Genomic DNA, 24472 nt, shown 5'->3' on the forward strand with positions numbered 1-24472 from the left:
TCGATCTGCGCTTCGCGAAACGTTCTGTTGACGACGAGCTCTTCGTCTTCGACTTCTGAGAGTTTCCGTCGACGTCGCGTCGCGCGCGCGCGCCACAGCGACGCGCGCGTCCGCTCGGTCCGCGACGCGATGTCCGTCGCCGCGATGCCGCCCGCCGCGCGCCTCGCCCGGTCCGGCGTGATCGCGAACGCGACCGCACCGCGCGGGAGCCCTCCTCGCGGCGCGGCGCGCGGTCGCGCCGGTTCGCTGACGAGCGATCATCGACGTCGCGTCGTCCGGTCGATCTCCGCGACAGCGCTCGGCCGACGCGCGTCCGCGTCCTCCGCGCCCGCGCGATGGACCGCGCGACGCGGCCGCGGCCGCGCGGCGCAGACGCGATGGACGACCGCGATCGCGCCCGGCGCGAGGGAGGAATCCGCGGCGTCCACCGCGGCGGCGGACGACGGCGACGACGCGACGGCGTCGTCCTCCTCCTCCTCCTCCTCCGCGGACGCCGACGCGATCGTCGATCGCGTCCTCGACGCCATCGCGGACACGGACTCGGGACGTGACGTCACCGACGCCGTCCGCGAGGCCGTGGACGCCGACATCGTCGCGCTCGCGAAGATCGCGTCCGACGCGAACGGCGGCGACGGCGCGCGGACGCTGACCGATCCGCGCGTCTACGGCGACTACGACGTGTCCTACGTCTCCACGGGGCGCGCGCAGATTGGCAACCCCGCGGGCGGGCGGTTCCGGGGCGGGATAGGCGCGATGCTGTTCCGAACGATCGGTCTGGAGCAGAACCTGTACGAGCCGAACGTCGTCGTGAACCGCGTCGCGTTCCTCGTCTTCGGGTTGATCCCGGGCGAGGTCGTCTTGGACGGGACGTTCGAGGCGATGACGGAGGACCTCGCGGACCCGAACGCGCAGCCGGCGGCGGAGGAGGAGGAGGAGACGACGGAGACGCGGGACGGCGCGGGGGGAACTGATACGTCACCGGGAGAAGGTGAATCGACGCCACCCAACGACGCCGAAGGCGGCGGCGGCGGCGAGAAGGAGAAGGAGAAGGAGAAGGCGTACGAGCGCGAGGTGGTCGTGAAGAAGGGCTACGGCGTCGACGACGGGATGACCGTCCGCGCGTTTTTCGCGCCGCCGAAGATAAAATTCGGCGGGTTCCCCGCGTTTTCAGTCGGCCCGAAGAGCAGCGTCGTGCTCTCGACGACGTATCTGGACGAGCGAATACGGCTCGGGAGAGGCAGCCGCGGGTCGCTGTTCGTGTTCACGCGGAAGACGAGAGAAGACGCGGAGAGAGACCGGAAGCGGTGGGCCGTGGGAGGGCTGGGCGTGACGGTGTTCCTCGCCGCGACGCTTGGATTTTTCGTCGTCGCGTGGCGAAGGTTCACAGCGGGCGGGGTCACGGAGCTCTCCGTCGCGACCGCGGTCGCGGTGGTCGTCTCGTTCGCGATGGCGCTCGTGATGCGGCAAGGGGGGATCATCGCCGAGGACGCGGACTACGACGAGAAGTACGACACCGTCGTCGCGAAAGCCGCGGCGACGGCGCGTCGTCGACGAGCGGCGAACGAGGGCGAGTGACGACAGCTTGCGCTCGCGGAATAATATTACTGGTACCTCGCGGCGGCTCCCTCCGTCAACTCAAATCCACGACGTCGTCGTCCTCCATGTCGTAGTCTTTCGGCCTCTTGACGCGTATGTCCACGACGTCGCCGTCGAACTTCACGACCGGCGGGTTCCCGAGCTTCGACTTGGCTTTCGCGCCGTCCTCCGTCGCGAGCCAGTCGGTGAGGATCCTCGCGAACGTCTGCCCGTCGAAGCACGTGAAGTCGTACTTCTTCCCGTCGCTCGTCTGCATCACGACGCACAGCGCGTGGCCATCGTCGTCTCTTCCTCCTCCTCCTCCTCCTCCTCCTCCTCCCACTGCGCCTCCCGCGGCCGCCTCGCCGATGATCTCCAGGTCGTCGTCGTCCACGAACGGCTCCGGAGCGGACGTCTCCGTCGCCGCGCGTCTCAGCTCGTCCATCGCTTCTCGGTTTCGTCGCAGCGTCTCTCTCGCCTCCGCGTCGAGGTTCCCCCCTCGCGCGGCCGCGTTCGACGCCGGCGGCGGCGGCGGCGCGAGGAGCTCGCTCGTGATCGTCGCCGCCGCGGAGGCGGCGGCGGACGTCCCGGCGGCTACATCCGCGCGCGAGCCGATGGACGTTCGCCTTCGCTTCGACGGGGAGATTTCGAAGGTGTCGTCGAGGTCGTCGCCTCCTCCGCCGAACGCGCCGCCCGCGGCGCCGGCGTTCTCGTCCTCCTCGTCCGACCACACGACCTGCCTCGGACGCTTGAACACGAGCGCGTCGTCGCTGTCGCTCGAGCTGTCGCCGTCGCTCGAGGACGACATCCTCGACGCGCGCGGCGAAGTGCCGTTGCGATCGTTGGACGTGCCAACGGGGCAGGGTGCCTAAACCGTTTGCGAGTTTGAAATGCGGATAACCTCGTCACTCGCGATGGCGCACCTGTGCCCGCGCTACCCGCAGCGCGCGATGTTCCTCGCCGCCGCGCGCGGGCGCGCGCGCGTGCGGCGGATGAGCGCCGCGCGCGCCGCGCTCGCGGTCCCGGAGCCGCACCGGGGCGGCGCGACGACGAGATCCGAGGACGCGCGACGCGAAAACGTCGACGTCGCCACGGCGTCGAACAACGTCGTGCCGTTCCGACGGAAGCTCCCGGAGACGGTCCCGGACGCGCCGCCGGCGTCCGCGGAAGAAGGTGCGACGACGCGCGCTCGCGCCTCTCCCGCGTCTCGTCGTCACGACTCGTGAAGTGTTGTCGGTGTACAACTCTACCGACTAAGGGCTCTCTCACTCACACTAGTCAACATCGCGGCACCCGCGATCTCACCGCGCGAACGATCGATCGAACCTTCTCTTCCTTCAGTGCGCGCGCTCGCGTCGTTCATCACCGCGGCGGAGCGCCTCCTCGTCATCACCGGCGCCGGGTGCTCCACCGAGAGCGCGATCCCGGACTACCGCTCCCCCAAGGGCGCGTACTCGACCGGGTTCAAGCCGATGACGCATCAAGATTTCCTCCGCGCCGACGGCAACCGCAAGCGCTACTGGGCGCGGTCGTTCGTCGGGTGGAAAAAATTCGCGGAGGGGACGTCGCCGAACCGCGCGCACGTCGCGCTCGCCGCGCTCCAGCGCGAAGGCCACGTGTGGCGGCTCATCACACAGAACGTGGACAGGTTACATCACGCCGCCGGGAGCGAGGACGCGCTGGAGCTGCACGGGACGACGCACGAGGTGATCTGTTTGAACTGCGACGACGTCACGCCGCGGACGCGGATGCAACGACGGCTGATCGAGCTCAATCCGACGTTTTTAGGGAGCACCCTTCGCGACGCGGAGGACGTCGTGAAGAGACAGAACCCGGACGGCGACGTCGAGCTCGACGGCGGCGTCGAGAAGACGTTTAAACTCCCGACGTGTTTGAAGTGCGGGACCGGGACGCTGAAGCCGAAAGTCGTGTTTTTCGGCGACTGCGTCCCGGCGAAAGACGCGAGCGTCGCGAAAGCGTGGAGCGAGCGCGCGGACGCGGTGCTCGTCGTCGGGTCGTCCGTGTCCACGTTCAGCGCGTACAAGCTCGTGAAGGAGGCGGTCACGAGAGGCGCCCCGGTGGCGATACTCACCAACGGCGACACGCGCGTCGACGACGTCGCGGATTTGAAAGTGCGCGCGGTCGCGGGCGAGACGCTCTCACGGATTCTCGACGTCGTTCGCAGAGAGGAGACGTACGGGTACTGACGACGCCGAGATTGTTGTAAAGATACGTGTACGCGTACTGTATGATGATGCGCTTTGTACAATATGGAATAAATTAGTATATAGAACACACACTTAATGTACACGTACTAACACACACTTGATGTACGAACGACGAAACCGGCTGGTACTTGCCACGTGAACTCCGCGCTCGTCCGCCGTCACTTCAACGCCTCCAACACGCTGATTACAATGCCGAGGAGACACTTCCCGAGCGGCTCGATCACGCTGCCGCACTCTTTGCAGCAGTCCCCGATCAAGGGCCCGACCGCCCCGAAGCACTCGCCGCAGTTCTCGCAGCACCCGCTCAGCAGCGGCACGACGCTCCCGCAAGCGCCGCCGAGGCAGTCGGGCAACCCCTGGCACGCACCGCAAATCGACCCGCACGCGTCGCCGACCACCCCGGTGATCGGCGCGCACGCGTCGAGGCACGGCTGACACAGTCCAGTCGCGAAGCCGCACGCGTCGCCGCACGTGTCACCGCAGACGTCGCAGACGGTGCAGCACCCTTCGCCGATCTGCGACCCGGCGTTGCCGATGACCCCGGCGAGGGCCTCTCCCGCGGAGCCGACGACGCCCGCGCCGTTCGCGAGCGTCCCGGCGATGTTCCCGAACCCGATCATCGCCCCGGCGGCGCCGAGGACTAAGATCCCCGCCGCGCCGCCGACGGCGTACATCGCTATCTTGCTCTTCTTACCCTTCGCCTTGTCTTTTTTCATCTTTTCCTCGTTCGCGGGCGTGACTTCAAACGCGCACAGCTTCGTGTACGGACACGCGACGTCGTGCTCCACGGAAATGTCGATGATCTCCTTCTCGAGCTTCTTATCGTCGTAAAGCCACGCCTTGGCGACGAGGAGGTCGATCCGCTGCTTGACGAACACCTTCTCCAGAGGCACGGTGAGCGTGTCGATCGCGTCGTCGTTTTGCACCGCCACCGTCTGCTCCCACACGCCGCCGTCCGCGGTTCGGCCGCGAATCGAAATCGTCGGCGGCAGCACGCCCATCACCTTCCCGCTCACCATCACCGGCGTCGCGAGGTACAGATCCGGCACCGGGAACGGGTACAGCTCCACCTCGGACCCGACCCCGACGCCGATCTCGATGTTGGTCAACACCGGCGACCGCGCGGCGGTGAGCATCTTCGACATCTGCGTCGCGATCTTATCGTTCGTGAACGCGGCGTCGAATAAACCTCGTCCGATGTTCGCGAGCATCTTGAGGAAGTAGTGGTTGCAGTACTGCCCGATCCCAAACGTGCACACGCGCGGGAGCGCCTCGCCCTTTTGCTGCGACTCCGCCATCAACATCTTGCAGATCTCTTTCTCGTCCGACACGGCGCCGTCGGTGATGAGGAACACGAACGGCACCGTGCCTACAAGCGAAAGTCGGGGTGGAGTTGAAAGGCGTCAGTTGGAGTTGAAAGGCGCCGAGTGCGGGTATTGAAAGCGAGGGATGGGCGGAGAGATGCGACGGGCAAAGTCCTTAAGGATCGGCGTTCACATCGCCAACGCGGTCGTATGGGGACCAGTGTATAGAACGCACCGTTCCCGGCGCACCCGGCGAGGAGCTTCAGCGCCTCGCTGAGCGGCGTGTAGATATCCGTCGTATAGCGCGCGACGCAGTGCTCGTTCATCCACGCCATCGCGCGCTCGACGTTCTTCGGCGTCGCCTGCGTCATGGCGTTCGCGTCGAAGTACTCCTGCCCGTCGTCGAACGCGCAGATGTTGAAGTAATCGTGCTCCGTGAGCGACCGCAGTCCAGTCGTGAGCGCCTCGTTCGCCGCCTCCATGGGCTCGCCGTTCATGGACCCCGAGCGGTCGATCACGAAGACGACGGACCGACCGAACGCGAGGCATCTCTCCGGTTTCGGCGGCGCGAGCGCGACGACGAACGAGCTCCGCGGGTCCCTCGGCGGCGGCTGCCCGAGAATGTGCGTCGGCCTCTGCTGCACGCACGCGGCGACGATGTGCTCCGCCCACGTCGGCATCGTGAGCTTGAAGTCCGCGTTCTTCCATCCCCCCATCGCCGCGCTCGCGCGCACTTTCTTGAACCCGGACTGTTGTTGAATGATCTGGAGCGGGTGCGACGTCGACGCGACGGCGACGTCGCCTTCGTACGCGCTTCGAATCGCGACGGTGAAGGAGCACACGCCGACGTGGTCTTTATCCCACGGCAGCGACGCCTCCGGCATCGTGCTCGGCGCCGTGAACGCGTACGCGCCGTTCTCGAACTCGAGCGGGTGGAAGTACGTCACGCACACGTCGACGACTTCGTCCGCGGCGACGTTCGGCACCGTCATGCAGAAGACGTCCGGATGCTCCGGCGCGTGCTCCGTCGTGTTCCTCCCGAAGGATTTCCCTTTGAAGTTCGTCGTGTCCTCCAGAGGGACGATCGCGCTCGTGACGCACTTCTTCGACGACCGCGCGGTGATCCCGGTCACGGTCAGGCCGTTCGCGAGCGGCATCGCGAACAGGCACGAGCCGGACGCTTTCCCGTTCAGGAGCGCCTTCGGGACGGTCCACCGCGACGTGCACGTGACGAACCCGGTGGAGAGGTGGCACTCCACGTCGAAGCGAATGGAGTCGCACACCGCGGCGTTGTAGAAATACTCCCCCGCGTGCGGCCCCTCGGCGCACGGCGTCGTGGTGTACAGCCCGGGGCAGGACGGTCGAAGCGCGCCCTCGGCCGCCTGCGGATGGACCGCTTCCACCGCCCGTGGAGCTTTCATCTGCGCGCTCATGAACGTGGGGGGTAGGGTTGCGCGAGAGCGAGAATGATGGACGCGTTGTTGCCATTCCTTCCACTCGAGAGTAAGATTTTTTTTCAGGTGTTTTCGAACGCGCTTGTTCACCCACCGCTCGGTTTCAACATTTGATCGCGTCCACTTTCAACTGACCGATGAACATTTTTTTAGTGAGGATGGCTGAGCCGTCATCATCTTCGATGTCCCGCAGCCCGCGCGCCCCACTAAAAAAAGTTGCACACGCGCCCGCGCGTCGCACGCGCCGCGACCATGAACCAACCGTCGCGCGCGGAGAAGTTCGTCCTCCCCGACGGCGTTCGGAAGCTCACGTTCACGCGCGACACGAAGGTGGCGAACGCGGGGACGTTCGTCGTGCAGAAGGAGGACCACACCCTCGGCAACGCTGTCCGAATGTGCGCAGATCGATCGACCGTCCTTCGCGTCGCGTCGTCGTCGCTTCGCTCGTTTCGTCGCCGTCCGTCGTCCGCGAACGCGACCGCGACCGCGGGTCGCGGACGCCGCCGCCGCGCGCGGCCGAACGCCCGCGCGGTCGGACGCTCGCTCGATCCAACGTCCGCGGATCCGACGAGCGATCGCTCGACGATCGAGCGAGCGAGCGAGCGATCGATGGAACGCCGTCGCTGACCCTCCGCCCCCCCCTCTCTCGCGCGCGCCCGCCCAGGCAACTGCACCGCGACCCCGAGGTCGTGTTTTCTGGGTACCAGGTCCCGCACCCCTCGGACAACCGCATCGTCATCAAGGTGCGCGCCGCGAGCGCTCAGAGCTTAGGGTTTCTTTTTCTCTCCGCCGTCCGAACCCGCGACCCGCTCGCGCTCACCGCTCGTCCTCCTCCCTCGCGTCCACAGGTGCACACGACGAAGAACTCATCCCCGATGCAGGCGATGACCGAGGCGGTGGACTGCTTGCGGACGGAGATCACGGACATCTCGCAAAAGTTCGTCGACGAGGTCGACTCGTTCCGGGCGAATCAGCAATAATTAAATTAGAGAGAAGCGATCGTCGCGTCGAGCGGGGGGCGGGCGACGGACGGAGGGGCGGGGGCGCGCGGCGCGGTCGAGGAGACGCGCGGCGCGGGTTTAGGAAACGTAGCGGAAGACAGCGCGGACGCGGAGGCGGACGCGCGTGTAATTTGAATCACGCTTAGAAGAACAACAGAACGCGCGCGCTCGCGCGCCAGCGCGGTGCTCACTCCCGTCCAGTCCGCGCGTAGTGCCCGAACCAGCCGTGTCGTTCAAGCGGGCGCTCTCAAGCAACGTTTCAAACCGCGGTCGTAAACCGTCGCGCGGACGCGGCGATCGCACTGCGTGCGCGCGCACGACAGGTCACCACCGCACAAGATGGGGGATGAAAATGATCTCTTCAGCGTGGCGATGCTCATCGACGAGCTCAAGGTGCGCGCGCCTCGGAACCCGCGACGCGACGCGCGTTTTCCGCGACCCGTCTCGCGCGCTCGCGAAGGGTTTGACGCGAAAAAAAATACCCGCGAGCGGAGACGCGCGCGGAGATCGCGCGCCCGCGACGCCGTCGACCGCCGAACCCCCCCGTTTCCACGCCGCCGTCGCTCGACGCGAACGTCCACTGACGCGCCGTCCCCTCCCCGTCCGCGCGATGCAGAACGAGAACGTCCAGCTCCGGCTGAATAGCATCCGACGCCTCGCGACGATCGCGACCGCGCTCGGGCCGGAGCGCACGCGAACCGAGCTCGTCCCTTTCCTCACGGACTCGAACGACGACGAGGACGAGTGCCTCCTCGCGATCGCGGAGGAGCTCGCGAACCTGATACCCAAAGTCGGCGGCCCCGAGCACGCGCACGTGCTCCTCGCGCCGCTGGAGAATCTCGCGACGGTGGAGGAGACGGTGGTGCGAGACAAAGCCGTCGCCGCCGCGTGCGCCGTGGGCGAGGCGATGACGTCGGAGGGCGCGACGACGCACTACGTCCCGTGCGTGCAGCGCCTCGCGAACGGGGACTGGTTCACCGCGCGCGTGAGCGCGTGCGGGATGTTCGCGGTGGCGTACAGGAAGGTGGCGGACGCGGGCGTGAGGAGCGATCTGCGGAAGACGTACGCGCAGCTGTGCGCGGACGAGACGCCGATGACGAGACGCGCCGCGGCGCAGCATCTCGGCGCGTTCGCGGGCGAGATCGAGCCGGAGCACGTGCGGGGCGAGATCATGACGTTGTTTAAGCAGCTCACGACGGACGAGCAGGACTCGGTGCGGTTGTTGGCCGTGGAGGATTGCGCGAAGCTCGGGAAGATCTTGCCGAGGGAGGAGTGCGTCGCGGATGTCGTCCCCGTCGTGAAAAAATTCGCCGCGGACAAGTCGTGGCGCGTGCGGTACATGGTCGCGCAGCAGCTGTACGAGCTGTGCGAGAGCATCGGCGCGGATATCGCGCGAGAGGAATTATTGCCGTCGTACGAGCAGCTGCTGATGGACGGCGAGGCTGAGGTGAGGATCGCGAGCGCGGGCGGGGTGTCGTCGTTTTGCGCGCTCGTCGGCGCCGCCGCCGCGGGGGAGAAGATCATACCGAGGGTGAAGGAGCTCGCGTCGGACGGGTCGCAGCACGTCCGCGCGGCGCTCGCGAGCGTCATCATGGGGCTCGCGCCGACGATGGGGAAGGACCAGACGATCGAGCAGCTCTTGCCCATCTTCCTCACGCTCCTCAAGGATGAGTTCCCGGAGGTGCGCCTGAACATCATCGCGAAGCTGGACCAGGTGAACCACGTCATCGGCGTTGACTTGCTCTCGCAGGAGCTCCTGCCCGCGATCAAAGACCTCGCGGAGGACATTCACTGGCGCGTGCGGTTGGCGATCATCGAGTACATCCCGCTCCTCGCGTCGCAGATGGGGACTTCGTTTTTGTTTCAAAAGTCCGAAGCCGACGGCGGGGATCAGCTCAACGCGTTGTGCCTTCAGTGGCTCTCAGACAGGGTGTACAGCATCCGCGAGGCGGCGGCGGTGAACTTACAGAAACTCGCGGAGGTGTTCGGCGCGGAGTGGGCGAAGACGCACATCATGCCCAAGGTCATGGAGCTCATGGCGAACCCGCACTATCTGTACAGGATGAGCGTGATCAAGACGATGACGCTTCTCGCCGGGTGCGTCGGTCAGGAGCTGTGCATGACGGAGATTTTGCCCGCGCTGAAAGCCGCGGCGAAGGATCGCGTCCCGAACGTTCGGTTCTCCGTCGCGAAGGCGTTCGGGGACATCGCGAGCGCGTTAGACCGAGGCGTCGTGGAGGGGGAGATCAAGCCGATCTTGAACGAGCTCGGCGGGGACGCGGACGCGGACGTCCGGTTCTTCGCGCAGCAGTCCATCGCGACGTGCGAGGCCAAGGCGTGAGCGAGGACGAGGCTTTGTAGACTGATGATAATACCAAACCAACCAAAAACAGCTCTACTGTAATTCAAAACGCGCGATACTACGATGCGATCCGATCGACGGAACACGAGACGACGCGGGAGTCGTCTCGTCGTCACCTCGCCGCGGGTAACGGCTCCGCGTCCCCCGCGCCCTCGCCGGCTTTTTTCCTCGTCCCGACGTACTCCTCCCCCCCCCACGACGCCACCTCGCGCTCGACGTCGGTCAAGATGTCCCCGATCTGTTTCAAGAAAATCTTGTGCGCGTACGGCGGCGTCAGCGCCGGTCGCAGCGCGAGCGTGTGCCTGACCCTCACCCCCCCGCCCGGCTCCTCCGAGACGCGCCAACTCCCCTCGAACTCGCGAATGAACCCCCGCTCGTGCAACTCCACCTCCATGTACCGCTCCGTCGGGGTCTCCAACACCGCGAGGTGGCACGGGAACGCGCCGCCGAACACGCCCATGAACTTCCACCGGCACGACTGCGACACGAGCAGCTTGCCGTCGGGTAAGCTCGAGACGTCGCACGCGTCCACGGTGGCGAATATTTTCGGAGACGCCGCGTAGTCCGTCAGCATCGCGTACAGCGAGTCCGCGTCCGAGTCCAAGACCATCTCGCCGACGAGGGAGTACTTCCCGTTCTCGTTCCCGAGCAGCTCGCACTTCGCGGGCTCCAGGACGACGCTCCGCGGCGATTCGTGCGCGTCCGACGACGACGCCCTGCGGACGGAGAGGGACGACGCGGAGGGAGGAGGAGGAGGAGGAGGAGGAGGAGGCGTCAGCGCGGCCGTTGATGGCGGGAAGACGCGCGTGACGTGTCCCAGCGCGCGGTCGTCGCCGCGCGCGCGGGGGGAGCGCGCGCGGGGAATCGCGCGGAGAAGCGCCGCGGGGGCGTACCTGACCGTCGTCCACGTCGCGCCGCGGCGGCGGTTCGAACGGCACGCGCGTGCGGTCGCCGCGAGGGGACGGCTCGCGTCGTCCGCGCGGTCCGAACGACGACGTCCATGGTGCCGCAGCAGCGTCCGCGCCAAACACGCGCGCGACGCGGCGGCGGGCGCGGCCATGACGCGCTCGATGTCTCTGGGACGGTCGAGGCGCGCGCGGGGGGGGGGGGGGGTGTCGACGGTCGCGGCGCTCGAGTCTCCGAGGGCGACGCGGCCGTGCGGGGTCTCTCCCGCGCGGGCGTCGCGTAGTGCGCTCGCCGCACGGCGAAGTTCGTAATATCTGGCGACGCGGCGTACCGGCCTATCAGTGTGCGCGTCTCGATTTTCTGACTATTTCTCATACAAAACACCTCAAAACGTACACGTACTACGCCGTTGACTCTTTTCGGAGAGCCGAGATCGAGGCCGCAGAGATCTCGCGCGCGACGTGCGGCAGTCGTCGCGATGACGACGACGATCGCGAGCTCGACGCGCGCGATCGCGCGCGTCCTCCTCGTCGCGACGTGCTTCGTCGCGCTCGCGACGACAGACGCGGCGGCGGCGCCGACGCCGACGCCGACGCCGAGGACGTGCGTCTCGCACGACGGCCTCCCCGAGTTCGCGATCGCGGGCAAGCCCCCGGCGAAGAACCGCGGCCTGACGTTCTGCGCGGACTACGGCAAGAGCACGTGCTGCGACAAGGGCACGACGGACGCGATTCGAAGGGTCGTCGCGCACATGCAAGCGAACTCGTTCTCGCCGCGGTGCCGCGACGCGTGGACGTCGCTCGAGTGCAGCGTGTGCGATCCGCGAGCGGGGACGACGCCGCGAACCGCCGTGTGCGCGCACGCGTGCGACGCCATCTACCGCGCGTGCAAGGACGAGTACTTCTCCGAGGATTCGCTGCGGCGCCTCGTGCCGTGCCGCGCGTCGGACACGATCTGCACGAAGCTCAGCGACTGGGGCGGCGACGGCGGCGGCGGCGACGGCGAGGACGACGGGACGGGGACGAATGGGGACGAATGGGGCGGCGAGGCGATGTGTCGAGCCGCGGGGTACGACCCCGTGCGCGCGGGCGTCGTGCGCGCGCAGCCGGGGGGGTGGTGCTTCGAGCCCCCGGCCCCGGATGCGCACAGATCGGGGCCGGGGTCGGGGTCGGGGTCGTCCAAGAGCGACGGCGGCGGCGGGGCGTCGGGATCCAAGAAGGCGGGGAAAGGCGCGAAGAAGCGCGGCGGGAAAGCGGCGGACGCGGAGGACTACGCCGCGGGAACCCCCGCGTGGATGACGAAGGCGTACGTGTTGATCGCGGTCGCCGCCGCGTTGTACGTCGGGTTGAGAGCGGCGAGGCGCGGGGGGAGCGCGGGGGCGTCGCTGCGCGCGAGGCATAACGCGCGGATGGCGGCTGAGAGCAGAGCGGGACGCGCGCGCAACGTCGACAAGTATTTGTGACGTTTTTTCGATCTCATCACTCTCTCGCTCTCTCGCTCTCGGTAACGTCGAGACCGTCTCGCCACCGCGCGGCTACCCTACCCCTCCACGCGCATCGCCGCGGCGGCGGCTTCCAGCTCGCGGAGCTCCTTCACGAGCTCCTCTAAGGAGCGGTCGTCGACGTCGTCGAAGTTTAGCGTCGGCGGAGCGCCGCCGCCGCCGCCGCCGTCGTCGTCGCCGCCGCCCGCGTCCTCTTCCTCCGCCGCCGCCTCCGCCGCGTCCTCCTCCGTCTCCGCGCGCGCGGTCTCCCTAGGTTTAAGATATTTCGGCCTCGACCTCCCCTTCGGCGCCGCCGCGGTCAGCCCGCCGTCCTTTGGCTTCGCGACGGACGTGAGAAACGCCCCGCGCCTCTTCGCCGCCGCCGCCGCCGCCGCGCCGCCGGCCTCCGTCGTCGTCAACCGCCTCGCGACGCCGCCGCTCGTCCCTCGCCGCAGCGGCGGCTTCTTCGGCGGCGGCTTCGTGTTCCTCGGCGGCGACAGCACCGCCGCCTGCGCCTCGAGCGTCTTCGTCTGCCTCCAGTACTCGTTCGGTCTGATCGTGAGGTGCTCGCCAAAGTGCGCGTCTCTCGTGGTCATCGGGTCAGTCGTCGACGCCGCGTCGAGCAGCCGCGCGCGCATGCGCGCGCTGACGGCTTCGGTCAAGCGCGCGCGGTTCGCGATCCGCGTTCGCGGCGTCGCGGGCGTGTCGTCCGACGCGCCCGCGGGGACGCATCCGACCGCGACCAAGGTCTTGTCGTACTCGTGAGGACGCGCGAGCTCGTCCCCGGGCTCTTCGTACGACGGCGGCGAGGGCGGCGGGTTGAGCTCACGCTCCATGAACCCGTCTTGGTACTTCGTCTCTTTGTTGATGAGCTCGTTGATGCAGTGCTCGTCGCCGACGTCGCGTTTGCCGCGGGAGAAGCCCCCCATCGCGATCGGTCGTCGTCGTCGTCGTCTGGGGGGGGATGTATTTCCCGATTCGCGAATCACGCCGCGTCTTCTGGCCCTGGCGCGGGTTTAGGGTCGAGCGCTGAGGGTTCGCGACGTCGCGTCCGCGCGGCGTGGACGCGAGTGACGATGCGCGCGCGTGTATCGCGCGCGGGGCGTCACTTGCGCCGCGGAGAGTGTCCGGGGCACGGAGGGCGCGCGATCCTAAAACGAGAATCGTGGTCTCGCTGAACTTTCCGTCGTCGCGTCGGCGTCTCGGAAAAGCAAACGTGCGTCACTGCGATGAGCGCCGCGCACGCGCGACTCTCCGCGACCGCGAGCACCGCGCACCTCGCGCGATGCGCGCGCCGCCACGTCGCCGCCTCTGACGTCCTCGCGACCCCCCGCGCGCGCCTCGCGTCGTCGTCGCCGCGAGGCCGTCGCGTCGTCCACCGTTGGATCGCCGCCGCCGAATCGTCGTCGTCGTCGTCGTCGCCGTCGGAATCGTCCGCCGCCGCGACGGCGAACGACGACGCGGCCGCCGCCGCCGCCGCCGCCGCGCCCGCGCCCGCGAGCGACCGAGCGTCGTCCGACGCGGACGCGGCGGAGTCGCCGGAGATGCACGACAACCTCGCGAACATCTTCCTCAAGCGCGACGAAGAGGACTGGATCGGGCTGCTCGCGTCGTCCGCGCGATGGCCGACGCTACGCGCCGGATTCTTCGCGCGGCTCAAGACCCGCGCGACCGAGGAGGCGGACCCGGAGCAGATGCTGCGGCTGTCTCGACTGCTCCGGCTGCTTCGGGCGACGTCCGAGCGCGTCGAGAAGCACGAGGCGCTGCTCGCGGAGATGCGCGAGATGGACGAGGACCTGTGGGAGGGCGCGGTGACGAGCCGCCGAGACGAGTTCACGACGGAGTTCTTCCAGTTGATTCGATTCAAGCTCGAGGCGCTCATTCGCGACGAGGCCGCGAAGGGCGAGTCCGCGGCGCCGGGCGAGGCGACGAAAAAGGCGGCGAAGAAGAGAGGGTCGCTCACGAGCGCGGAGCGCGATGAGTTGAAAGCCGAGCGCGCGGGGTTGGAGAACGAGGAGCGAGCGGCGGAGAACGAACGCGACGCGTTGGCGCGACTCGCGTCCACGCTCCTGTCCATATGCGAGGCGTTCGATCTCGCGACGAAGGACCAGGGCGTCCTCGAAGAGGCCGCGGAGAACTTCAAGAAACTCCTGGAGGTGGAGACGCTGGAAGAGATGAACGACAAGATCGATCAGATGGCGGCGGAGCAGAGCTTAAACCCGGCGTTGGTGCTCACCGCGGCCAAGGCGTACATGTCCGTGAAGGAGTCGCCGTACGTGGAGGAAGAAGTCAAAGACGTCATGGCGCATCTGTACTTTAAGATGAAAGAGACGATGGGGCGGCAGCAGCCGAAGGTTGTGAGGATACTGAAGTACCTGCTGTCGATCGAGGACCCGAAGGACGTTAGGAACGGTCTCGAGGAGGCGTTCACCCCGGGGCCGGAGATCGAAATCGGCGACGAGGATTATTTGTTCTGCGAAGCCCCGGAGCTTCTGAGCACGATCGACGCGGTCTTGAAAGCGTACGATCAGCAGAAGGGGAAGGCGAACATCACCGGTCAAGCCGCGGAGCTGATGACCCCGGAGGTGATCGAGAAGATGAAGACGATCAAGTTTCAGATCGAGGCGCACTTCATGTGAGGACGTTCGTACTTCACAACAGTTGGAAAAAAAAATTCGTCGTTCGCGCGTGTCGACGTCTCGTGCGGCGTTCAGGTGGTGTCGTCGATGCTTAGACGGGCAGGCCGCTGACAGGGTGACCGTGGTGCGCGAGACTTTCCTTCGCCTCCGGGTCGCCCCCCCTCGCAGCCTTGCGCCAGTGTTCGACCGCCTTGTACATATCTTTATCGACGCCGAATCCTTTTTCGTAACAGTCGCCGACTTCGTTCGAGCACATAGGAACCTTGCGAGCGTCACCTTTGAGATAACATTCAAACGCCTTAGCGGGATTGATCTCCACGCCTTGGCCGTATTGGTAACAATTACCGAGAAAAAGGTTGGCGCTGTCATCGCCCGCGGCGAGAGCCTTCTCATAGCACTCAAACGCCTCCGGGTACTGCTCCATAAGGTCGTGGTGCCTGCTAAGAAACCAATAGTAACTCTGAGAGCTTGCACCCGTATCACGCAGCAGGCTCATGAAGTGCGCCTCAGGCAGCTTCGGTATGCCGTTGATTCCCAGGATGTACGTTATATGTTCGTGAAAACTCGTACACGTGGAACGGCAGCCGCTAAAGTCGAGAGACGCGGGCAGCGACTCGGCTTCCTTCGACGCTTTCAACCAGACCTTGCTCACCCGCGCGAGGGCGAGCCGGGTCGGGACGTCCGCGATCTTCGAGAGCACCGCGCACGCGACGTTCTCGTCGGGCTGAAAGGCGACGGGCTGAGGTCGGAGACTCGCCTCTTTCGTCGCGAGGAACGCCCTCGTCTCTTCCAGCTCCTTCTTCTTCGCTTTCAACTTCTTCAGCTTCTTCTTCACCTGCTTCAACTCTGCCTCCGTGGCTTCGAGTTCGGTCGGCACCACGCTCGACGCGTCGTCGCTCGGCGCGTCCGCGCGGCGGCGTTTGTGAGATCCAGTGCCCATGATCCCTCCGCGGCGGGGTTCGAGGTCAGGCGCGGCGCGCGCGCGCGACACTGACGGCGGGAGCCGGCCGCGCGGAAAAGTCGACGCCGCAGGTCAAGGTTATGGGCGGGAAATTCAAAAAAACGCCGAGCACACAGACGACTACGGCATCTCGCCGTCGCACAGTCGCCTCGCGCGCGGCGATACGCATCGTCCACCCACGTATCGGCGCCCGCGTCGCATCGCGATACGCGTGGATCGGCCGCCATGGTCGCCGCGTCCTCGCCCGCGGTGTACGAGCTCAGCGCTATCGTGCACGCGGGCCGACATTTCCCCAATGACTCGTCGTTCGAGGTGATCGGGTCGTTCGACGCGGAGGAGAGCACGACGGGCATCGCTCGCGCGTCGTCCTCGCCGACGTGGGGCGGGTCCCTCGTCTGGCGCCGCGACGCGGAGCAGATCAGGGTCCTGCAGTCGCAGGGCGCGAAGCTCAAGCTCACGGGTGCGCGACGCGACGCGACGGCTCGTGGCATCATTTCCTCTCCCCTTCCCGTCGCGCTCGCTCGCTCGCGCGTCGTCGCGTCGTCGCCTCCCCGCCGTCCCGTCGTCCGTCGACTGACCGCGCCCCCTCCCCCTCTCTCCCGCCCCGCTTCCTCCCGCCAGTCATGGACGGCGAGCGCCGCCTCGGATGGGCGGTCGTCGACGTCCGCACGATGAAGCAGGCGGCGTCGATCCACGCCCCCGACGGCGAGACCCCGGGGACGTGGCTCGCGCTGTCGTCGCCGTCGTTTAAGGGCGAGAAGGGCCAGACCGCGCCGGAGATTCGCGTCTTCGCCGCGCTCCGGGAGACGCAACCGCTCCCGGACGGCGGGCACAGCCCGCGCGCGAGCGTGAACGCGCGCGCCGCGCGCGTTACCAACGCTGACGCGGGCGTGGAACGATCCGCGGAGGCGGCGAGAGCCGACGCGTCGTTCCTCGCCGGCGTCTCCGCCGGCGGCATCGGTGCGTTCGCGAAGAACGACCGCGCCGCCGCGGACGAGAACGCGCCGCCGGCGACGACGAAAGAAGTGCTGCACCTCTTCTCCCTGTGCTGTGACGTTCGCAGCTTCAAGAGCACGCGACGGATGCCGTTCCCGACGGCGTCCGTCGTCGTGAAACTCACGCTTCCCGCCGCGCTGCTGGACGCCGTCGAGCTCGGCGGACGCACGCACGCGGCGGTGCAGCACCCGGTGCGGACGAACCCGCCCGCGCAGGTGTCGCGCGCGTCCGAGGTGACGCTTCAGAACGGAAGCGGCGTGGTGGACTTTGGCGCGGGCGTCATGGCGCTCGCGACGGCGCTCGCGACGGGCCCGAGGTTACTCGCGGAGGTGTGGCACAAAGACAAGTACGAGGACGACACGCTGCTGGGGACCGCGCACGTCTCGCTCGCGCCGCTGCTTCAAGAGCCCGTGCTGGATGGGTACGCGCCGGTCATCGCGAGCGGCGCGAGCGGCGAGGCTGGCGCGCCGAAGTCGTCGAACGCGGCGAACCCGGAGACGATCAAGGTTGGCGAGCTCCGCATGGTGCTGTCGCTCGCGGAGAAGGGACCGCTGCCGCTGTGGGCGACGAAGATGTCCGGGTACGACCGGTTCCCGCTGTCGCAGTCCGCGGAGGCGCCGACGAGGCCGCTCGGCGCGGGCGGGTACGTCGGCGCGCCGGTGACGAACTCGCTGAGGAACTCTTTAGAGCGGATCGACGAGGCGGATGCCGCGCGCGAACACGTTCGCAAGCAAAACATGACGGTGATGCAAGCGTTGAAGTCCTCGTTCGCGGGCGCGTCCGCGGGGATCGGCCCGGGCGGCGGCGGCGGCGAGGGAGGGTACACGGAGCACGAGGCGCACGCGCACGCGCACGCGGCGGCGGCGCACGCGCCCCCGGGGGCGACCGCGAACATGGCGCACGGCGTCGGAGAGAGCGTGCAATCCATGGACGGCGCGGGTTTACGCAAAGGGAAGGAGTACGCCGTCGCGTGGGAGCTCGAGGTGTGGAAGCAGTCGCAGGAGGCGAAGTGGACGGCGAACATGCGCGCGAAAGAGGCGGAGCGGATGGCTGCTCTGGAAGGGGAGTGGCGTCGACGCGAGGCGCAGAGAGAGGCGGAGCACCGCAGGGCGAAGGAGGACTGCTCGAATCTCGAGAAGAAGCTCTCGGCGGCGCTGTCCACGGTGGAGGAACGCGAGAGGAGGCTCGTCGCCGCGGAGGAGTCGCTGTCCGTGCGCAGAGAAGCGGAGCGACGCGAGCTCGCGCAGCGCATGAGCGAGGCCCAGCACGCGGTCAGGCGTCTGCAGCAAGAGTGCGAGCACCAGCTCGACATGGAGAAGGGTCGGAGCAAAGACGTCGAGCGGCAGAAAGCCGCGCTCGAGGAACGCGTCGAGGAAGCGAACGCGCGCGCGGCCGCGGTCGAGAGAGCGTTTCACGGGTACAAGCGCGCGCACTTGGAGTCGTCCGAGGCGACGCTTCACGCGGAGATCGCGCGGTTGCAAACGCAGCGCGCGGACGCGGAGGCTGCGGCGGCGGAGGCGATCAAGTCCCGGGACCGTTTCAAGACGCAAATTCAAAAGATGGCGAAGCAGGTCGTCGCGCTCGAGCGCGAGCGGACGTACCTTCGCGCGGCCGTCGCGCACGTCGGCGGCGACGTCGGTGGCGACCGCGGCGGCGGCGGCGGCGGCGGCGTCCGCGCGAAGGTGTTCAAGGCCCCGAAGCCGGCGCCCAGCGGCGCGGACTTCATGTCCGACCTCTTCGGCGTCGGCGGCTCGTTCGACGCGAAGACGACGGGGGGTCCGCAGATGATGTCCGTCGCCGCGGGCGTCGCCGCCGCCGGCGCGGGCGCGGACGACGACTTCCTCGCGGACTTCCGGAGCAGCATCGCGAAGCTGGAACGCGAGGCGCGCGCGGCGGAGGGCGGCGGCGGCGGCGGCGGGATCCAAGGGTTGTCCCCCGTGGACGAGGGTGAAAAGACGCGACGGACGAGCGCGACCCGCCGCGAGCGCGACGACGACGACGACGACGACGACGACGTGCGCGCGTCCTTCGACGACGGCGAGCGGCCGGCGTGGAGGCCCGCGGGGAGCCCGCTGCGGAACCGTCACGCCGCGGACGAGCGCCCGCCGCCGCGGTCGCCGATGAAATCCCCCCCCGGAAAACCGCCGCTGTCGCCGATCAAACGCGCGGCGGCGCCGACGCGTCCGCCGCGGTCGCCGCCGCCCGCGCGCGCGTCCGAGTCCGCGCTGTCGCAGCTGCGCTCGAAGCGCGTGGAAGCGCGCGCGGCCGCGGGTCTGGACCGCGACCCGCCGCGGCTCGTCGAGCGCAGCTGGAGCGCGGACGACAACGAAGGGTTGAAGGAGCTGTTCGCGTCCGCGACGGAGTACGAGCGCGAAGAAGCCGCGAGGGACGCGGCGGCGGCGACGGCGCGACCGAAGGACGCCGAGTCCGAGGACGACGACTCCGCGACGGACCGCTCAACCGCGGGCGATCGATCGGTGCCCGAGAGCATCGCGTCTTCGGATTCGGAGACGTCCGCGGCGCCGGCGCCCGCGCCTCTTCCGCCGAAACCCCCGCGCGGGCCGGTCACCGCGGCGACGCTCGCGGAGAAGCGAGCGCTCGAGAAGGAGGTTCGCAGGCTCGTCGCGGAGAGAGCGGAGTTGATGGGGACCGGAGCGTACTCGTCCAGCGATCGCGTCATCGCGCTCATCGACGAGAAGATCACGGAGATCACGCGACGCGTCGCGCGCGGATGAGAGAGGCTTGTACATAGCGGAGATAATAAATTATAACCTTTCACGACGCGGAGGACCACCCCGCGCGGTGGCGCCTTAACCCCCCCCCCCTCGCGCGCTCCTCCGCCCCCCTCCTCTCAAACTCCAACCTCATCTGCTTCCCCATGATCTGCATCAGTCGATCCCTCGCGCGCGGCGTCAGCTGATCCTCAAACGCGGTCAGCCCCGCCAGGAGCCAGTCCGGATACGAGTCGTGGACGCATCGCAGCGCCGTCGAAAACGTCAACGGCGGCCACGTCGCGTTGAACGCCACCCACGCCCACCCCAACGGCGAGAGCATCAGCGCGCCTCGCATCGCGATCGCAGTGAGGAGGTACTGCGCCGCGCCGAGCGTCACGTACGCCGCGCCCATGACCTGGACGAGGACGCCGCCGATGGAGACGTACGCGTCGTCGTGCGTGAATCGAAACGCGCACATGCCGAACCCGACGGCGACGGAGGTCATGCCGTTCCGGACCCAGTTCAGGTACTGGTTCTCGTGCGCCATGTACATCGACCACGCCGCGCGCTCGACGTCGGCCGGGAGAGGCCCTTCGTGCGTTTTATGGTTCTGGCCGCCCGACGCCGTTCCCCGGGGGCTGGACGACGACGACGACGTCGCGGCGGGCTGGCGTCGATGAAGCGCGCTCTTGTCGACGCTCGCGCCCGCGGCGGTCGCGGGCGACTTCGGCGTCGCCTTCGACGCTTCCTCGGCGCGCGCGGGCGGTCGCGTCCAGACCTCCGGCGGCTTCGCCTCCGCGGCGAAGCCGCGTTTCGGGGACGACGCCGTCGCCGTCCTCGGTCGATTCAGCGGCGAAGCGACGGCGTTCGACCGCATCTCGACCGCTCGCGTCGCGCTCGGCGCGATCGTCGGACCGACGCGCGTCGCCCGCGTCACCTCGCGCGCGACCGCACGGGACGCTCGTCGGAGCATCATCGCGACGTGGAGAGCGACGTCACCGCGGCGACGCGTCCTCTCGGGTGGACGCCTCGCGGTGGCGCGCGAGGACGCCTGCGCGTCGCCTCCGTCGGTCTGCGACGCGCGCTTCAAACGTCGTCGGACGACGCACGGGCGGAGCAGTGGATCAAGCGCGACGCACAGAAGAGAGCCTCCAAGAGCACATTCGCGCGCGCTTCCGCACGCCCCGACGCGACCGCGCGCCGTCCTCGGCGTCCGATCACCATGGGGATGTTCGGATCCAGCAAGAAGAAGAAGATCCTCGCCGCGGCGAGGCTTCAGATGATCGCGGACCAGGCCGCTCGCGAGCGCGAGGAGGAGGAAGCGCGTCGGAATAATGACGCGGCCAGCGCGCGATCCGAGGAAACCCCGCGCGAGGAGGTGAACTCGAAGCTGTTCGTCGCCCCCAAGGTGCGCGCCCCGCCCGCGCGATTGATTCCTCTCCCTCGCGTCGACGCGTCCGTCGCGCGCCGTTCGCGCGCGCGATCGTCGAGGGAAGAACCCGCCGCGCGATGGACGGCGGTCGCGCCATCCATCGTCCTCCGAATCGGGAAACGAGCAGGGCGCGCGCGCGCGATCGAGAATTCTAATTCTTCGCCCCTCCGTCCGCGAACCCTCCGCCGCCGCCCCTCCGTCCCCTAAACCCCCCCGTCTCGACCCCGCGCGCCGCGACACTCGAAGCTGATCCCCGACCCCCCCCCCTCCGCGCCCGCGCGCCATCCCCGCGCCATCCCCGCGCAGGCGATCAGGTCCGCCATCGTCGTCGACGACGAGAAGGGCTGGACCTTCCCCGTCGCGTCGCTCGTCGTGCACAATCCGACGTCGGGCGCGTTGATCTTCAAGGTGAAGGCGCTGCACGCGTCCGAGGTGTTCGTGAAGCCGTGCGTCGGCGTCCTCGCGCCCGGGGAGGAGAGAGAGCTGAAGATCACGCCCAAGCCGGCGCCGGACGCGACGCAGAACGGCCACCGGTCCAACGAGCTGGCGGTGCTCTCGTGCGCGTCCGAATCCCCCGTCGTCGACCCGGAGCGCCCGTGGCCGTCGGACAAACCGTTAGACCCAACGAAGGTGAAGACGGACAAGGTGTCCATCTCGTACGACTCGAGCGCCTCCGTGCAGTTTCGGCTCGCGGTGAACCGCCTGGAGACGCACAAGAAGAGCTCCAGCGAGGGGTTGCTCGCGCAGGCGAAGCACTTCGTCGGCAACGCCGAGGAGAAGCTCAAGGCGGCGAAAGACCAGCAGGTGATGTCCCTCACCGCGGCGATGTTCACGTCCAAGCTCGCGAACCGACACGTGCGGCAGACGCACGCGGCGTTGAAGTGCGCCGCGGTGTGGCGCGCGCTCACCGCGGCGAGGCGGGCGGCGCGGAGGGCGCTCATCGCGACCAACGAGAAGCACGCGATCGACGCGGAGATCGCCAAGGAGGCGTGCGCGGACGCGGTGAAGCGCGCGCGCGCCAAGACGGACGACGCGTGCGCCGCGCTCGAGGAGACCAAGGGAAAGCTCGAGATCGAGAGAGCGAGAGCGGACGCGTCGGACGCGGAGGCGGCGCGCGCCGAGGCGGAGACGGAGACGGCGCGCGCCGAGACGGAGCGATGCAAGCGCGAGGCTGAACGCGCGCGCGCCGAGGCGGCGGCGCAGGACACGGTCGCGACGTCCGCGTCCGCGGCGGCGAACAGCGCGACGGAGCGCGCCGCGGTCGCGAACGCGGCGAGGGATCGCGCGGAGGCGAAGTCCGCGCTGTTGGAATCCGTCGTGTCGAAGCTGACGGATTCGTGCGACGCGTTGAAGGAGGAGCTCGCGGCGACCGAGGACGCGCTCGAGAAGAAGACGACGGAGTCCGCGTCGAGGGCGAAAGAGATGGCGGCGCTCGACGCGCAGCTGCATCGGCTCAGCGGCAGGCTCACGGCGATGCATAAGAACCGAGACGCGATCATGGAGCGTTTGGTGTTCACGTGGGATTTGTACGACACCGAGTCGGCGTTTACGCGTTGGAAAGACGCCGCGGAACGGAAGAAAGAACTCCGCGCGATGGAACACAGGGCGACGATCGCGGAGAGCGAACTCCTCGACGCGCGGGCGAAGATATCGGTCCAGGACACCGTCCGCGCGGCCGCGGTCGCGACCGCGCGCAGGGAGTCCGCCGCCGCGGTGGAGCTCGCGAACAGCACGCGCGTCGCCGCCGCCGAGCGCGACTACGAAGCCGTGCGCGCCGAACTTCGCGCGGCGAGGGACGAAGTGCGAGAGATGCAAGAGGCGCTGATGAAGCTCCAGGGCGCGAAAGTCTCGAACGTGATGCAAAACTTGACGCGGCAGCAGGACCAGCTCAGCGCGCTGAAGGGGAAGAGCGCGGAGGAGAAGCGCGCGGCGATTTTGGCCGCCGCCGCGGGGGTTCGATCGCAGTCGTCCACGCGCGCGCCGTCGCGCGCGGGCAGCGTCCGCGGGGACGATTCGATTCGCGGGCATCACGGCGGATCGGTCGCGGGGATGTCCACCGGTCGACTGAACGGCGACCGCGCCGCGTCTCCGGTCGGGTCCGATCGCGTCTCGCCGATGCAAGCCGCGGTGGCGGGGCTTCCGCGATTCGACGATCGAAACGAGTGGGGCGCGTCGGCGGCGACGCCGACTGGGGGCATCGAGAGCGCGCATCAGCGCGCGGCGTTGATTCTCTCGAACAAAAAAACCCCGTCGAGGACGGGCACGGGCACGGCGACGCCGGTGAACGGGTCCGAGTCGCCGCTCACCGGGACCGCGGCGCTGTTCGCGCACGCCGCGGCGTCGGCGAAGCGCGGCGACGCCGCCGCGGCGCCGCCAAACTTTTTCGGCGGCGGCGGCGCGTCCGCGGCGGAGGACGCGAACGTCGCGGCGGCCGCGAAGGCGACGCCCGCGCCGGACCCGTGGGCGACGCCGTTGAAGGCGTGAGTGAGTGATGAGGTATTTCATCGTTAAATGTAATGATATCGTACGACGTACGCGCGCGTGATCGTTCGGTGGCGCGACGGATGCGTTGGATATTATTCTCGTTTTGTCGTCCGAGATACGATAGGGGTCGCGGGGTCGGATCTTGGCGAATCGCGCGGGGGGAAATGCGCGCGGGGCGCCCAGGACGTCGACGTAAACTTCTTCTCTTGACTGGGGGTCTTTTTTGTTGTGACGCAAACTAAAGGTTTGTCCGTGGAATCGCGGCATTTTACGCATCACATCGCGCGCGCGACGCGGGAGCAACGCGCGCGGATTCGAGATCAGTCCTGTTGCGGACAGGGGATAGAGAGACGTGTGGGATTATCGCGATTCATGACGAGTTGGTTCGGACACGCGTTCGGGACGAGAGGGGTACGATGATGGCGCGATGACGACGACGTCGGTTGAAAGGAATTACATTACATATCGCGCGTTTCTAGCGTTCGTGTTGACGTCTTAGACGTCATCGCTCCCCCCCGGCTGCGCGGTGTGTCCTGTCCTCCCAACTCCTTTTATATGAATTGCCCAATTCGATTAATCGTCTGTCGCGATCGACGAACGATCACCCGCGCGCGATGTCATGCAGAACGCTTACTTCTTGTAAGACGCCTTCTTCGCGTCGGAGAGCTTCTTCCACTCCTCGCCGAGCTTCTTGCCGACCTCGCCGAAGGTGAACTTCGGGTTCGCGGCGACGATCTTGGGGCGCATCTCCTTGCAGAAGAGCATGTAGGGGCCCGGGGCGCGCTTCGGCTTGTCCTTCTTGTCAACCTTCGCCTTCTTGGCGGCCTTCTTCGGGGACTTGGAGATGACCTTCTTCGCCTTCGGCGCAGCCTTGGTAGCCTTCTTGGGAGCCATGTTAGAAAAAGATGTGATGTGACGGTGAGGTCGGGGCGTGGA

The 24472-nt window shown here is 67.7% G+C and overlaps 15 protein-coding genes across 15 annotated transcripts; 8 read left to right on the plus strand and 7 right to left on the minus strand.

Annotated features, from left to right (window-relative positions):
* Window positions 1-129: 129 nt before the first annotated feature.
* MICPUCDRAFT_50329 (uncharacterized protein) lies at window positions 130-1575 on the plus strand (the record flags this gene model as incomplete). Its single annotated transcript, XM_003054972.1, has 1 exon — window positions 130-1575. One exon carries the CDS (start codon window positions 130-132, stop codon window positions 1573-1575), a length of 1446 nt encoding a protein of 481 aa, XP_003055018.1.
* Window positions 1576-1630: 55 nt separating this feature from the next.
* MICPUCDRAFT_50330 (uncharacterized protein) lies at window positions 1631-2383 on the minus strand (the record flags this gene model as incomplete). Its single annotated transcript, XM_003055509.1, has 1 exon — window positions 1631-2383. One exon carries the CDS (start codon window positions 2381-2383, stop codon window positions 1631-1633), a length of 753 nt encoding a protein of 250 aa, XP_003055555.1.
* Window positions 2384-2489: 106 nt separating this feature from the next.
* Window positions 2490-3782, plus strand: MICPUCDRAFT_50331 (histone deacetylase; the record flags this gene model as incomplete). The annotated part of the gene is made up of 2 exons (XM_003054973.1): window positions 2490-2748; window positions 2854-3782. 2 exons carry the CDS (start codon window positions 2490-2492, stop codon window positions 3780-3782), a joined length of 1188 nt encoding a protein of 395 aa, XP_003055019.1.
* A 56-nt stretch (window positions 3783-3838) lies between these two features.
* MICPUCDRAFT_30913 (uncharacterized protein) lies at window positions 3839-6562 on the minus strand. Its single transcript, XM_003055510.1, has 2 exons — window positions 5343-6562; window positions 3839-5172 (listed from the first exon to the last, which is right to left on the minus strand). The coding sequence occupies exons 1-2, from the start codon at window positions 6538-6540 to the stop codon at window positions 3962-3964; spliced, it is 2409 nt and encodes an 802-aa protein (XP_003055556.1). The 5' UTR covers window positions 6541-6562; the 3' UTR covers window positions 3839-3961.
* Window positions 6563-6813: 251 nt separating this feature from the next.
* MICPUCDRAFT_50333 (uncharacterized protein) lies at window positions 6814-7541 on the plus strand (the record flags this gene model as incomplete). The annotated part of the gene is made up of 2 exons (XM_003054974.1): window positions 6814-6956; window positions 7226-7541. 2 exons carry the CDS (start codon window positions 6814-6816, stop codon window positions 7539-7541), a joined length of 459 nt encoding a protein of 152 aa, XP_003055020.1.
* Window positions 7542-7873: 332 nt separating this feature from the next.
* PP2A (protein phosphatase 2A regulatory subunit) lies at window positions 7874-9959 on the plus strand. The gene is made up of 2 exons (XM_003054975.1): window positions 7874-7955; window positions 8179-9959. The coding sequence occupies exons 1-2, from the start codon at window positions 7902-7904 to the stop codon at window positions 9901-9903; spliced, it is 1779 nt and encodes a 592-aa protein (XP_003055021.1). The 5' UTR covers window positions 7874-7901; the 3' UTR covers window positions 9904-9959.
* A 77-nt stretch (window positions 9960-10036) lies between these two features.
* Window positions 10037-10984, minus strand: MICPUCDRAFT_50335 (uncharacterized protein; the record flags this gene model as incomplete). The annotated part of the gene is made up of 1 exon (XM_003055511.1): window positions 10037-10984. One exon carries the CDS (start codon window positions 10982-10984, stop codon window positions 10037-10039), a length of 948 nt encoding a protein of 315 aa, XP_003055557.1.
* A 324-nt stretch (window positions 10985-11308) lies between these two features.
* Window positions 11309-12323, plus strand: MICPUCDRAFT_61451 (uncharacterized protein; the record flags this gene model as incomplete). Its single annotated transcript, XM_003054976.1, has 1 exon — window positions 11309-12323. The coding sequence occupies one exon, from the start codon at window positions 11309-11311 to the stop codon at window positions 12290-12292; it is 984 nt and encodes a 327-aa protein (XP_003055022.1). The 3' UTR covers window positions 12293-12323.
* Window positions 12324-12369: 46 nt separating this feature from the next.
* MICPUCDRAFT_50337 (uncharacterized protein) lies at window positions 12370-13239 on the minus strand (the record flags this gene model as incomplete). The annotated part of the gene is made up of 1 exon (XM_003055512.1): window positions 12370-13239. The coding sequence occupies one exon, from the start codon at window positions 13237-13239 to the stop codon at window positions 12370-12372; it is 870 nt and encodes a 289-aa protein (XP_003055558.1).
* Window positions 13240-13539: 300 nt separating this feature from the next.
* MICPUCDRAFT_50338 (uncharacterized protein) lies at window positions 13540-14949 on the plus strand (the record flags this gene model as incomplete). Its single annotated transcript, XM_003054977.1, has 1 exon — window positions 13540-14949. The coding sequence occupies one exon, from the start codon at window positions 13540-13542 to the stop codon at window positions 14947-14949; it is 1410 nt and encodes a 469-aa protein (XP_003055023.1).
* Window positions 14950-15040: 91 nt separating this feature from the next.
* On the minus strand, window positions 15041-15889 carry MICPUCDRAFT_50339 (uncharacterized protein; the record flags this gene model as incomplete). Its single annotated transcript, XM_003055513.1, has 1 exon — window positions 15041-15889. One exon carries the CDS (start codon window positions 15887-15889, stop codon window positions 15041-15043), a length of 849 nt encoding a protein of 282 aa, XP_003055559.1.
* Window positions 15890-16135: 246 nt separating this feature from the next.
* Window positions 16136-19641, plus strand: MICPUCDRAFT_37970 (uncharacterized protein; the record flags this gene model as incomplete). Its single annotated transcript, XM_003054978.1, has 2 exons — window positions 16136-16370; window positions 16532-19641. The coding sequence occupies 2 exons, from the start codon at window positions 16136-16138 to the stop codon at window positions 19639-19641; spliced, it is 3345 nt and encodes a 1114-aa protein (XP_003055024.1).
* A 75-nt stretch (window positions 19642-19716) lies between these two features.
* MICPUCDRAFT_50341 (uncharacterized protein) lies at window positions 19717-20596 on the minus strand (the record flags this gene model as incomplete). The annotated part of the gene is made up of 2 exons (XM_003055514.1): window positions 19717-19738; window positions 19770-20596. 2 exons carry the CDS (start codon window positions 20594-20596, stop codon window positions 19717-19719), a joined length of 849 nt encoding a protein of 282 aa, XP_003055560.1.
* Window positions 20597-20842: 246 nt separating this feature from the next.
* Window positions 20843-23536, plus strand: MICPUCDRAFT_46271 (uncharacterized protein; the record flags this gene model as incomplete). Its single annotated transcript, XM_003054979.1, has 2 exons — window positions 20843-21028; window positions 21359-23536. 2 exons carry the CDS (start codon window positions 20843-20845, stop codon window positions 23534-23536), a joined length of 2364 nt encoding a protein of 787 aa, XP_003055025.1.
* Window positions 23537-23974: 438 nt separating this feature from the next.
* On the minus strand, window positions 23975-24430 carry MICPUCDRAFT_50343 (uncharacterized protein; the record flags this gene model as incomplete). Its single annotated transcript, XM_003055515.1, has 1 exon — window positions 23975-24430. One exon carries the CDS (start codon window positions 24428-24430, stop codon window positions 24167-24169), a length of 264 nt encoding a protein of 87 aa, XP_003055561.1. The 3' UTR covers window positions 23975-24166.
* Between the last annotated feature and the right edge of the window lie 42 nt (window positions 24431-24472).

This window comes from Micromonas pusilla (genome assembly GCF_000151265.4).
Source record: "Micromonas pusilla CCMP1545 genomic scaffold MICPUCscaffold_1, whole genome shotgun sequence".
Taxonomy (NCBI): domain Eukaryota; kingdom Viridiplantae; phylum Chlorophyta; class Mamiellophyceae; order Mamiellales; family Mamiellaceae; genus Micromonas; species Micromonas pusilla.